General features: G+C 37.6%; 4 protein-coding genes across 4 annotated transcripts; 3 read left to right on the forward strand and 1 right to left on the reverse strand.

Annotated features, from left to right (window-relative positions):
- Positions 1–311: 311 nt before the first annotated feature.
- Positions 312–1,243, forward strand: LOC111498795 (NDR1/HIN1-like protein 10). Its single transcript, XM_023150169.1, has one exon. It carries the CDS (start codon positions 372–374, stop codon positions 1,038–1,040), a length of 669 nt encoding a protein of 222 aa, XP_023005937.1. The 5' UTR covers positions 312–371; the 3' UTR covers positions 1,041–1,243.
- A 2,907-nt stretch (positions 1,244–4,150) lies between these two features.
- Positions 4,151–5,042, forward strand: LOC111498665 (NDR1/HIN1-like protein 10). The gene has a single exon (XM_023149994.1). It carries the CDS (start codon positions 4,252–4,254, stop codon positions 4,903–4,905), a length of 654 nt encoding a protein of 217 aa, XP_023005762.1. The 5' UTR covers positions 4,151–4,251; the 3' UTR covers positions 4,906–5,042.
- A 1,279-nt stretch (positions 5,043–6,321) lies between these two features.
- LOC111498716 (NDR1/HIN1-like protein 3) lies at positions 6,322–6,900 on the forward strand. Its single transcript, XM_023150062.1, has one exon. The coding sequence runs from the start codon at positions 6,324–6,326 to the stop codon at positions 6,891–6,893; it is 570 nt and encodes a 189-aa protein (XP_023005830.1). The 5' UTR covers positions 6,322–6,323; the 3' UTR covers positions 6,894–6,900.
- A 1,855-nt stretch (positions 6,901–8,755) lies between these two features.
- On the reverse strand, positions 8,756–9,265 carry LOC111498829. Its single transcript, XM_023150201.1, has one exon. It carries the CDS (start codon positions 9,263–9,265, stop codon positions 8,756–8,758), a length of 510 nt encoding a protein of 169 aa, XP_023005969.1.
- Positions 9,266–12,379: the final 3,114 nt, after the last annotated feature.

Below are 12,379 nucleotides of genomic sequence, written 5' to 3' on the forward strand. Positions count from 1 at the left end.
CGGCGTTTCTACGCGTAGTGGAAGCTTCGTAGGAAATAACATCAATTGTATCCCATAAAACACGTTTAAAAGTTAAATATAAATTGTCAATGCCATAAAAAAAACGTACCAAAAACTATACCAATATCTTATTTCCTGAAGGACTAATCAATGTAATAACAATATGATAACCAACCAATCAAATCAAATAGGTTTCTAAGAAAATAAACATACATACCATTAACCAGAAACTTCCTACGAAGCTTCCACTACGCGTAGAAACGCCGACTTCCTTCTCTATTTATATCAAAATTCATCGCCTCCAAATTCCCACCTCATTTCACTTCCAATTCTCTCTTCACCAAATAATCCCCCTTCTCTCTCTCCGCCACATGGCTGACAAACAACCCCACTTGAACGGCGCCTTCTACGGCCCCTCCGTCCCTCCCCCCACAAAGACCTACCACCGTCCCGGCCACGGCCGAGGCTGCGCCTGCTGCCTCCTCAGCACCATAATCAAGCTCATCATTGGCATAGTGGTGGTGGTCGGCATAGCGGTGTTGATATTATGGCTCGTATTCCGTCCCAATAAGCTGAGGTTCGACGTCACCAGCGCCGAACTCACCCAATTCAACTTCACCGGCAACCAGCTCCGTTACAACCTCGCTTTAAACCTCACCATTAGAAACCCCAACAAGCGGATTGGAGTGTACTACGACGCCATCGAAGCCTCCCCCTTTTACAAGGACCAGAGGCTTAATACCCAGTGGCTGCCGCCCTTCTACCAAGGCCACAAGACCACCACCGTCGTAACCCCCCAATTCAACGGCCAGCAGCTGGTCCTCCTCGGCGCCCAGGAGCTTACAGAGTTCAACGCCGAGAAGCTCGCCGGCGTGTTCAACATCGACGTCAAGTTCCGTCCACGGTTGAGGTTGAAATTGGGCGCCGTTAGGATTGGGAAGTTGAAGCCAAAGGTCCACTGTGAATTGAAGGTTCCATTGGAATCAAGTGCCACCTCTTTTACTTTCTTTCAGGCCACTCGCTGCGATTTCGATTTCTGATTGGTCACCTGCGGTTTTTGACTTAGTCAACCCTTAGCAGATTTTTTTGACTGAGTCAACTATATGCATATTTTGATTTGTTCTTTTGATTATTATTTTTTTCATTGTTTTTTGTTTCTATGTTCATATACTCTTTCCGGTTTTTAGCTGTTTTTATTATTATTATTATTTTGGTACGAATAAATATTCTAGTTTTGTATGTATTTTTGATCGATTCATAATGTCCTAACTTTCTACCACCTTAGATCAATCCGAATTCGTTATAAAATGCATATTAATGTCATTTGATTATTTGAGGGACGTTAAAATTGGTTAGCTCCCAGGTTTTTAGATAACTAGTTGCTACAAGTCAAAATCACAAAATAATAGTGTAATTCTCGTGGACGCTAATAGGTAATTGTCACATGACCATATCACATATGAATGGGTAGAATGATGAAGAAAACAAAAGGTAAGAACATGGGTTTGGCTATTAAGAGCAACCAAAAAACTAAACTCATTCGATGTTAGGGTAATGGCATAATATCAGAATTACACCAACAGCTTCAGCCTTCATATTAAATAGCTGACAAAGAAAGCATGAAGGGGCGACAACCTGAACAGACAGTGTTGTTAGAAGAATGTTTTAGAGCCCTAAAAATGGAGGGAATAGAATCAATTATGATGTATTCTATTATAAAGTTTGAAACTTTAAGCCAACCGTGTACGCTTCCACTTTTGTAGACTGTTTCTTTTTTGTGTTTGAATAATCGAATGTATTCTCTTTTCAATTGTCAACTATATCCAAATTCCTTATACCTCGTGAACCAGCCTTTCCAAAGGCAGCTTCAAAGTTTCAATCAATGCAGTTAACCCCGTATTCTTTCTTGTCTTACATTAGTGGAGAGAACAAAACATTTTTTTTATAAGGGTGTGGAAACTCTCCTTAGCAGACCTATTTTAAAAACTTCGAGTAAAAACCGAAAAAGGAAAGTCCAAAGAGAATAATATCTACTGAATTTTAGTAGTTATAAATGGTATCAGAGTCAGACATTGAACGATGTGCCAACGAGGAGGTTGAGTCTCAGAGGGGGTGGACACGAGACGGTGTGCCAGCAAGGTCACTGGGTCCCAAAAGAGAGTGGATTGGGTGGTCCCACATCGATTGGAGAAGAGAACGAGTGCAAGTGAGGACACTAGGTCTCAAAAGAGGTGAATGTAAGATTCCACATCCGTTAAAAAAGAGAACGAAACATTATTTATAAGACAAAGTCTGAAAAGAAAAGTCAAAAGAGAATAATATCTATTAGTGGGTTTGAGTCGTTACACCTAACGTTGGCAAATGGTTTGAATTATGTTGAGGAAGGAGATCCATTCTGATGTCTTTGACCCATTATTCCTCCCAATTCAATTCAAACTATACAAATTTTCAAGTTGGCTATGAAATGGGCATTTGAAAATGAAACCCCAACAAGCGGTACCGTGTCTACTACGACATCAACCAAATGGGTGTGGTTTATAAGAACCAACGGCTTGAGACACAGTGGCTGCCAGCGTTCGCCCAAGGAACAAAGAGCACGGTGGTCCTCAACTCCAGGAAGGTCGAGGGTCAGCAGTTGGTGCTCTTGGCGGCCATGAATTTGCTGAGTTTAACGCTGAGAAAAGCTCCGGCATTTACCCTATTGATGTCAAGTTCTTTTTCCGGTTGAGGATGAAGTCCGGTAAGGTGGTCTTGAAATTGAATCCCACGGTGTACTGTGGATTGAAGGTTCCTTTGATTAACGGTAAATCTCGGCGGCCTGGTGTAATGAGGATTCATGCTGCCACGGCTTGCGATTTCAAATTCTGATTCCTTGGTGTTTTTGTTCTTATTTGTTATTGCTATTATTATTTTTTATTTGTAATTTAATCTTTTTTATCGAATAAATGTGGAGTGACGAACATGAATTATATATACGTGTTTACTAAAACCGAAGAAATGGCCTAATGATTAATGAAACAAAAATCTTCCTTTCATTGCCATGGCTCTTGGCCTCATCGTTGCTCTAATTTGACTTAATTCCCTTGCCTTTAGCTAAAAATGAGGGTTTGCCAGATTTGAAGTCCAAATCTATCATGATCTAAGATGGGTATACTACTTGATGTTGAGGATTGTTGGGAAAGGAGTCACATGTCGGCTAATTAAAAGGTTGATTATTAGTTTATGAGTAAGGAACACTATCTCCATCGGTATATACTCGAAGTGGATAATATCATACAATTATAAAGAGTAGTGGTTCCCAACATAGTATCATAGTCATACCCTTAACTTAGTTATGTCAATAGAATTCTTAAATGCAGAACAAAAAAATTGTGAGTCTCGAAGGTGTAGTCAAAACTGACTCATGTGTCGAAAAAAAGGATCTACTTTGTTTGAGGGCTTTAAAGAAGAAGTCGAGCCTCGAGTAAGGGGAGACTATTCCAAGGCTCCATATGAGGCTTAGGGGAGGCTCTATATAGTGTACTTTGTTCAAAGTGGAGGATTGTTAGGACAGGAGTCTCACATCCCTTAATTAAAGGGTTGATCGACCATGAGTTTATAGGTAAAAAACACAATCTTCAGTGGTATGACTTTTTGGGGAAACAAAAAATAAAGTCACGAGAATTTATGTTCAAAGTTTGATCATAAGCTCTTGGAAAATCACGAATCTTAAGGCTGATATGATATTGTCCACTTTGATCATAATCTCTCGTGTTTGCTTTTGGTTTCCCAAAAGGTTTCATACCTATAGAGAACACAGGAACCATGGGACCAAACACAGGAACCAGATAAACCAACACATTGTGAATTAGCCATGGGACCAAACACAGGAACCAGACACAGGAACCAGATAAACCAACACATTGAATTCCCTAAACTTGAAGACTTTCCTCTACCCTCTCCTTCAATCTATTCCTTTACCCATTGAATTTGAGTAAACAGTTAATTATTGATTAAACATCTGATCGTATATGGACTAAATTCTTAAATTACTGGGTCAGCAACCATAAGAAAAAACAAAATCTTTGTCCTCTTTCCATTGTCGAAGGCCAATGGAAATTAATTCCCACGAACTCCAAACAATGTTTTCCCCGCTAAACGCCAATTTGGCAACTTCCCACTTTCTCTGTCTTATAAAAATCCCATCTTTTCTCTCATTTCAACCAATCCTCTCTCCTCTTCTCTGTAATTCAATTTCCTCTCTCTACAAAAATGTCCGGCAAGCAACAAACCCCCTCTAACGCCGTCACCTACCACCGCCCAGGCCACCACCACAACCACTGTGGCTCCGGCTGCGGCAGCTTCACCACCTTTCTCAAGGTCCTCGTCACCATCATCATCGTTATTGGTCTCGCCGTATTGATCTTATGGCTCATATTCCGTCCCAACAAAGTCAAATTCCACGTCACCGACGCTAAACTCACCCAATTCAACCTCACCGATAATCAGCTTCATTTCAACTTGGCTCTCAACATCACCGTCAGAAACCCCAACAGCCGAATCGGAGTGTACTACGACACCATCGAAGCTGCCGCTGTTTACAAAGACCAACGGCTGCAGACCAAGTGGCTGCCGCCGTTCTACCAAGGCCACAAGACCACCGCCGTCCTCAGCCCGGAATTCTCTGGCCAGCAGCTCCTCCTCCTTTCCGGCCAGGGGCTGGCACAGTTCAGCTCCGAGAAACTCGCTGGCGTTTACGATATCGACGTCGAGCTTAATCTCCGTATCAGGTTGAAGTTGGGCGCCGTAAGGATCGGGAAATTTAAGCCGAAGGTGAATTGTGAGGTAAAAGTTACGTTGAGTTCCGATGGAAGCTCAGCTCCGTCGTTGTTTCAGTCCACTGGCTGTGATATTGATTATTGGTAATTTGGTTGTTGGTCTTTTGTTGGATTCATAAATTCATTGTATTTTTGTTGGTATTATTTTAATGTTTGATTGTATTTAATTTTGTCAATTGGTTATATTATATTGTGTGAAAATAAATTAGTATGGTCACCTTCTTCCGTCGGATTAATCACGACAATAACATAAAGGAGAGTGATAAAAAATGTTATTATCTCAATTTTAAAATTCAATATTCAAACGGTACTTATAACAAATAATATTAAATATTTTCTAAAAAATCTTATGGTGCATGATTATAAAATTTTCTCCCAAGGAACCCGTTTGGAAAGAAAAAAACATTTTTTATAAATGTGTTGAAAACTTTCCATAATATACGTTTTTTACATTTGTGAGGCTGACGACGATATGTAACGCGTCAAATCGAACAATATTTGTTAGCGGTGAGTTTGGTTCTAGTTACAAATGGTATTAGAGCCCGACTCCAAGTAGTGTACTAGTGAGAATGGTGGCCTCCAAGGGAGTGGATTGTAAGATCCCATCATAGTTGGAGAGAAGAACGAATCATTACTTATAAAAGTGTAGAAACTTTTCCCTAGTAGACACGTTTTAAAACTGTGAGGCTGATAACGATAAGTAATGAGCCTAAGCGGACAATATCTATTAGCGGTAGGCTTGGGTCAAATTACGAATAGTATCAGAGTCAAATAATGGGCTGTGTAGCGAGGATGCTAGGCCCCAAGGGGTGGGTGGATTGTGAGATTCCATATCAATTGAGAGGAGAACGAAGCATTTAGACGTGTGAAAATTAACAAGCTAAAGTAAACAATATCTATTAGCGGTGAACTTAACTTGTTATATAAATCATATGTCAACCGTGTAATATGACCTACAAAAATCCATAGTTTTACAACATGAAATCGTTTCATTATCTAACAAACTGCTAATTATCTATTACTTCGCAACCAAATAAGAATCTTTGTTCCAACTCTCTCCCAGGGATAAGAAAGAAATATAAATGTCCCCATTCCTGATGTTATGGTAGTCTTATTGAATAATTTATTTGTCATGCATAATACAAAAAAAAAAAAAAAATGAAACGTTTATGATACGACGTGTCATAGCTGGCTTGTGCATATAAACTACGGGTTGTCATCTCTATAAATTTCGTAATACAAAGAGCGTAGTATCATAACATGGGAATGTCATCGAAAATATTCAAATTAACATCTATAATTAAACATTGACTCACAACATAGTTAATTATTCAAAATGCCACTTGATATTAGAATACAAAAATTCCTAGTTTTATAACATACAAAATGATTTAATTAAATCAACAGCTAATGTCTAATAATATATGATTTGGTCAACAAAAACAAAAATCTTTGTACAAAACCCTCCAAGGTGACCATGAACTCCAAAACATTAATCTCTCAACCATGTCAAGAACAAAGAAATGCATGATCATTTTCTTGATTATCATCTTAGTTTTAGTTCTTCTTTCGTTGTTAATCGTCTGGCTCATCACCATGGCTAACAAGATCAAATTCCATGTGATCGGCGCCGACCTGACCCAATTCAACTTCACGGACGACAACCAACTCCTGTTCGACCTGACCGTGAACATGAAAGTCAAAAACCCTAATCGTGCCTTCGGAGTTTTTTTCGACCGCATCGAAGTGACCTTGTTGTATCAAGACATAAAGTTTAGTAACGCGTCGATGTCACCTTTCTACCAAGGCCAAGATGGGTCGAAGCTGCTGAAATTGAAGTTTGATGGTCAGCAATTGATGAACCTCAACGCTGAGCAGCTGGCTGTGTTTGGTCTCGAGAAGCTTGTTGAGATCTTCACCCTTAAATTGGAGCTTCGTCTTCAGATAAGGGTGAATATCGATCTCATTAAGATCAAACTCAAGCCCAAGGTGCATTGTGGGCTTAATCTTCCCTTGATTTCTCGTGGAAGAACGTTTCTACGCTTCCAGATTATCGGCTGCCATGTCGCTTATTGATTTACTGTCTCAAGTTTTAGAAAAAGTAGAGTTTTGAACGTACGAAGTAAAAACTGTCGTTTTTAACCACTTAAATTTGTACCAATAATTACCAAGAGTATGATGATTTTTTTTTTTTTAATATATATTAAGAGTTATTAAAAACTCGTGATATTGTAGTAGTTTTTTTGAATAACTCCTCAAATTGGACATAGATAATCTTTTGTGAATATTTCATAATTATTATGAAGATAATTAAAAAAATGACTAAAGATGGTTTCTAATGTAGTAATTGAGTTATAATAACGACCTAGTGACATTAATAATTCAATTATTATTATTTTTTACTTATATGTTGTATAATAATCGATGAAATATATTAAAATAAAAAAACAAATAAGTCTAGAGTGACCATGAATTTATTATTAATTGAAATAATATCTTAAAAGTTTTTGTAGATTTCATGTCTGAAATATTAACATTAAAATATTTAATCAAATTTTTTATATTTTTACTTATAGTCCTAATTATAAAATTTAGACGTTACTTTTTTTAATCTAGGAGTTTATCTCATAGTCCCACATTTGATTAAATGCTATAATGGCGTTTAAATAATTTATTGCAATAATGCCAAATAAGATATGTTCAAACGGTTTTTTATTTTTATATAATTCAAATGAAAATTTGTAGGATGTCTTGTGCGCATTAAAATAATATTAATATCTTCATATCTAACCTATCTAACATAAAATAATAAATTTAAAAGTATTAGTTCATTCGTTGTGAAAATTTTATTTTTACTAAAATTAATTAGTTTAGGAAGAATTTTTTTTTGTTAAAATTACTAATTAAATTACCGTATTTGAATTAAGAATAAAAATTACAGTATTTATTTAAACTTAAAATACAATTTAATAAAATTTAAAATTTATAATCTAAATTGATGCAAATAATAGTCATCATCTTGGTCTTCAGATAACATCGATTATAAATGAACGACTAATTAAACCGTTTGTTGTATACAGGGAGAAATTAAAAACAAAAAATAAAACTTAAAAGAATTAAATTATTTAATACATGGAATAATAAAAAAAGACTTCAAAAAATTAAACTTTTAATATATTGTATGATGACATAGATTAGAGATAAAAAAAAAGACTTCAAAAAATGTTTTTTTTTTATTTAAAGAATTTGACTAATAACCATCTTTTAAATAAATAGTTATATAAAATAGATTCAAACCAGCCATTTTGCTGTTATGGATAAGATATATCAAATAAAATTTTAGACTAATGTATAATTAATTACCATAACAATATATATTAATATTTACCATAAGGTAAATCAATATCTCTAATAAATTATATGAATGTAGATAACATTAACATGAAGAACCTTAAATTCTAAAATAATAAAACAATAAACTATTTTAAATAGAAAATAAATTATGAATAAACCATAATTCTTTTTCTTTTTTCCTTGACTTCAAATATGGAGCAGGCTTGGGTCGAAGTATAATTAGGGGCCCACAATATAGTCGTTTTGATTGTTAACCGCCACGCTGGCATATGAAAAAGGTTCCCTTAGAAAATGTTCACCTACACCTCCCCGCACCAGATCACAATTAATACCAGAAAAGATCAAGAGGAAAAAAACGTACAAAATGACAAAAGAAGACGACACGAGACGTTGAACTTATGGGTCTCGTCATGTGGGCCCCCTCCTATTTAATACGAAACGTAACTGACGTGGCAAAAACGGTCATGCAAATACAAGCCTAGTGGGCTGACACGTCGACCGAGAGTTGACACGTAGTAATACTACGTGTCAAACAATAATGACAAGAAATAGTGATACCGTCCAATGCACGTTGCAGATTCTGGTCAGTGGGTAATCTCAATAGCCAAAAACGAGGCCGTTCGATCGCCGTCGGGAGAATCTTTTTGGACCGGGAAGTCAGCGGCGTCATGAGTGGGCGACGGCGTGAAGAAGGGAGGAGAACCGCAGGGCGTATAAAACGGCGTCGTATCGAAATCCGGTTTAGGATCACACTCGCAAGATTCTACTCCTTCTCTCTCTTCTTCCTCTTCAACAATAGTGAAAAGCGCTCTGGACGGTCCGCACAGTACCCGCCACTTCTCCAATTCTTGGTCGACCGCCGCCGTCTCCGCCGTCGCGGAATCATCGTGGACTTTGGACGCGATTTCTGTGGGTTCGATCCTGGTTTTGGTCCTCCAGCAGAAAAGGTAGATGCAATTTTGTTTGGGTTGGGTGGGGGTGGGGTGGTGGCGCGTGCGAGAGAAAAAGAAGAGGATTTGGGCGAGGAGGAGTAGGAAAGTGATGGCGAAGAGGGAGATGAGTGCGGTGGCGATCTTGTACAGGCCGCCGTCCATGTTTTTAAGGGAATTACGGGTTAAGAAGAGAAAAGATGAGGAAGAGAGATTTTGAGGGGAAAATGGAAATGGTGATTTAATTTTTGTTTTACTCTGTGAATTAATGGTGACGTGGAGTTGGGAGAGTGTGGGGTGGTTCAAATTTTGAAGTAGTTGAGCGGGTTATCAATGATGGTGCCTCCCAACGGGCTTCTTTTACGGAAACAAGTCTATTTTACTTTATAGAAGGACGGGTAAGACTTTGGAAAAAAGGTACACGAGGACATTTGTGAGAAGGAAGCACACTGGATCTCTAAGGGATGGATGGTGAGATCTCACACGTGTTTGAAGAAGAAAACGAAATATTCGTTATAAGGGTGTCGAAACCTTTCTCTCTAGCTTGTTCAGCCTCTAAAGGGTGGAGTGTGAGATCCCACCGGATTCGAGAGGGAAACAAAACATTCGCATGAAAACCTCTTCCTATCGCGGGATTTAAAACTGCGAGGCTGACGATAATACATAACGAGCTAAAACGAACAATATCTACTAGCGGTGGTGGCATGAGCAGTTACGGTATATTTATCCTTTTCAAAGGCTTATAAAACCCATTTAATCTTGTTAATAAATTTACTTAGGGGCCATTGTCTTCTTCTTAAATAATCTCTGAGTTTGTGTTCTTCACTGGATTGATTGCAGTATTCGAAACCACCACTTTGTCTCCCTGCGTTTGCATGGTTTTTGGCGTGTGAGGAGAGAATGAAGTTAGGTGAATTGTGGGTAGCTTTTTGTGTGAATGTAGGTGTAACAGAGTCAATCTACAAAAGCTAAAGCGTGGATTTCCAATAACAGCTCTTCCACAAATGGCCTCCATGCCCCAATCTCTCAGCTTTCTTCATATTTTTTTATGACTGACGTGTGATTTTTTCTTGGAAGAGAGTTTAGCCAAACTCACGTGTACACTCTTAACAAGTAGTAGAATAGAAGCATTCTATCTTAAGTATTGATCCCACCAAGATTGCTTATAAATTAAAACACATTGCTTATAAATTAAAGTGTTTTAAGTGAAGCAATTTATCAAATTGCAATAAGTTGGTAACCCGAAAATGTTAGTTGATCCGAGTGCGTAAGATGTAACTGTTGGATGATGAAAGTCCCACATCGGTTAATTTAGGGAATGGTCATGGGTTTATAATCTAAGAATACACTCTTCATTGGTATGAGGCCTTATGGGAAGCCCAAAGCAAAGCCATGAGAGCTTATGCTCAAAGTGGATAATATCATACCATTGTGGAGAGTCGTGTTTGTCTAACAGTACGAAGGCAGTCAAAAATGACTAAGATTCCAAAAGGAGTCGAGCCTCGATTAAGGGGAATGGTCATGGGTTTATAAGTAATGAGGCACATGTCACATTCGCATCTTTTCAGCATGTTTTGTTCTCATTCACATGTATCACCTAACACACGGAAAAACCTAACACACGGAAAATTTTTAAGAGGTCTACTTGACATAAAATTGTTTCAAGTAAAACACGTTTAACTAAAGAAGATCGTTTCCATTCAAACGTGGTCTTAATTGAATGCCACAACATATATAATTAATTTCTTTTTACAAACCCTAATTATTAGAGACAGTTATGAGTTAGGTCAAAAACTCAACAAGCAAAGCTCCCGAACATTAAAGGCTAGTTGGGCCACATCTGTTTTGAAAACTTGGTAGACATGAAAAACATGAATGGACACGTTCTATTATTAAAGTGAAAATGGCCCAAACCAAGGTCACCCTACATAGCCCCACCCTAATCCATGGCTGCTCCAAATATTTCAACCAACATGAATTCAATTCGGATTATAATTCTAAATTATATGCATATGAACTCCACTTGCACTCCAAAGTATGTCCAAAATTTTGTCTCAAACAAGTGTATGGTTGAAGATAACGACCTAACAGACATCAAAAGCTGTCACAATGTTCTAAAAAATCCATTCAAAGACAGCATTTCTGTCTGATTTATTCACATGAGGTTGGTTGGGTTCTCTCTCTTTTTTGACCAAGCATCTACCATGGTGGAAACAGCAACTCCACATGAAAGAATCTCCTTCTCAATCGATGTTTCTTTCCTTGGATCCTGAGGGGAATGAAGAGAGTGACAATTCAAATTGTAAAAAGAAGAAGAAAAAAAGAAAGAAACTTGAGGGAATTGTTCATTGATTTTGGATCCCTTACTTTGATGAAGGAATAATATTATGACACTCTTTCTTCACCCACACACATTCGTTAAAAGGGAATGGAGAGAGTGACGGTGTGGAAAACAACCATGGTGTTACTTCCCCTTTACCTCTTTTTTTCTTAAAGTCTGCAAAAGGGATCAATTTGTGTTCAAACTTTGTCTCCATGTTTAAATCTTTTGTCTTTTGTAGATGCCCAACACAAATTTTACTTCCCTCAATTCTTCCTTTGGTGGGTCTCCCAATTTTGCAGCTTTTTCATTATCTACGTCTTTCTAAATCTTTGTATCCTTTTCTTTCTTCTTTTGTTTTCTTTAAGAAATGCTTAGGACAATGCAACTTGGATAACCAAACCTATATGCACATTGTTTCTCCCATATACCTCTACAAAAAGTTGGTGAGAGATTGCACTACCTTTAACTTATTAGGGAGAAGTTTCTACACTCTTATAAAAAATGCACCGATGTGGGATCTCTCAATCCACCCCCTTTGGGGACTAGCGTCCTCACGGCACATTGCTATCAGTCTCACAGTTTTTGTGAGATCCCATATTGATTGGGGAACAGAACAAAACATTTTTTATAAGGGTATAGAAACTTCTCTCTAGTTGACACGTTTTAAAAATCTTGAGGGGAACGTTAGCGGTGGGGTTGCACTGTTTCAGTTTTAAAATGCGTCTACTAGGCAGAGGTTTCCATATCTTTATAAAGAAATGTTTCGTTTTCCACTCCAACTAATTAGGGATTTATTGAGGTAAAGATTCATGCAATAGTGCAATGAAGAAGGAAAAGAAAGTTACCATGTGAAAACATTGGTCCCAACTTCTTATCTCTACATTATTGCGGGATAAAGATTCACAATATTTTACCTTTAAACACGACCTAAAATACCTTGTGGATCACAATTGAAG

Source organism: Cucurbita maxima, unplaced genomic scaffold, assembly GCF_002738345.1.
Source record: "Cucurbita maxima cultivar Rimu unplaced genomic scaffold, Cmax_1.0 Cma_Scf00025, whole genome shotgun sequence".
Classification (NCBI taxonomy): Eukaryota; Viridiplantae; Streptophyta; class Magnoliopsida; order Cucurbitales; family Cucurbitaceae; genus Cucurbita; species Cucurbita maxima.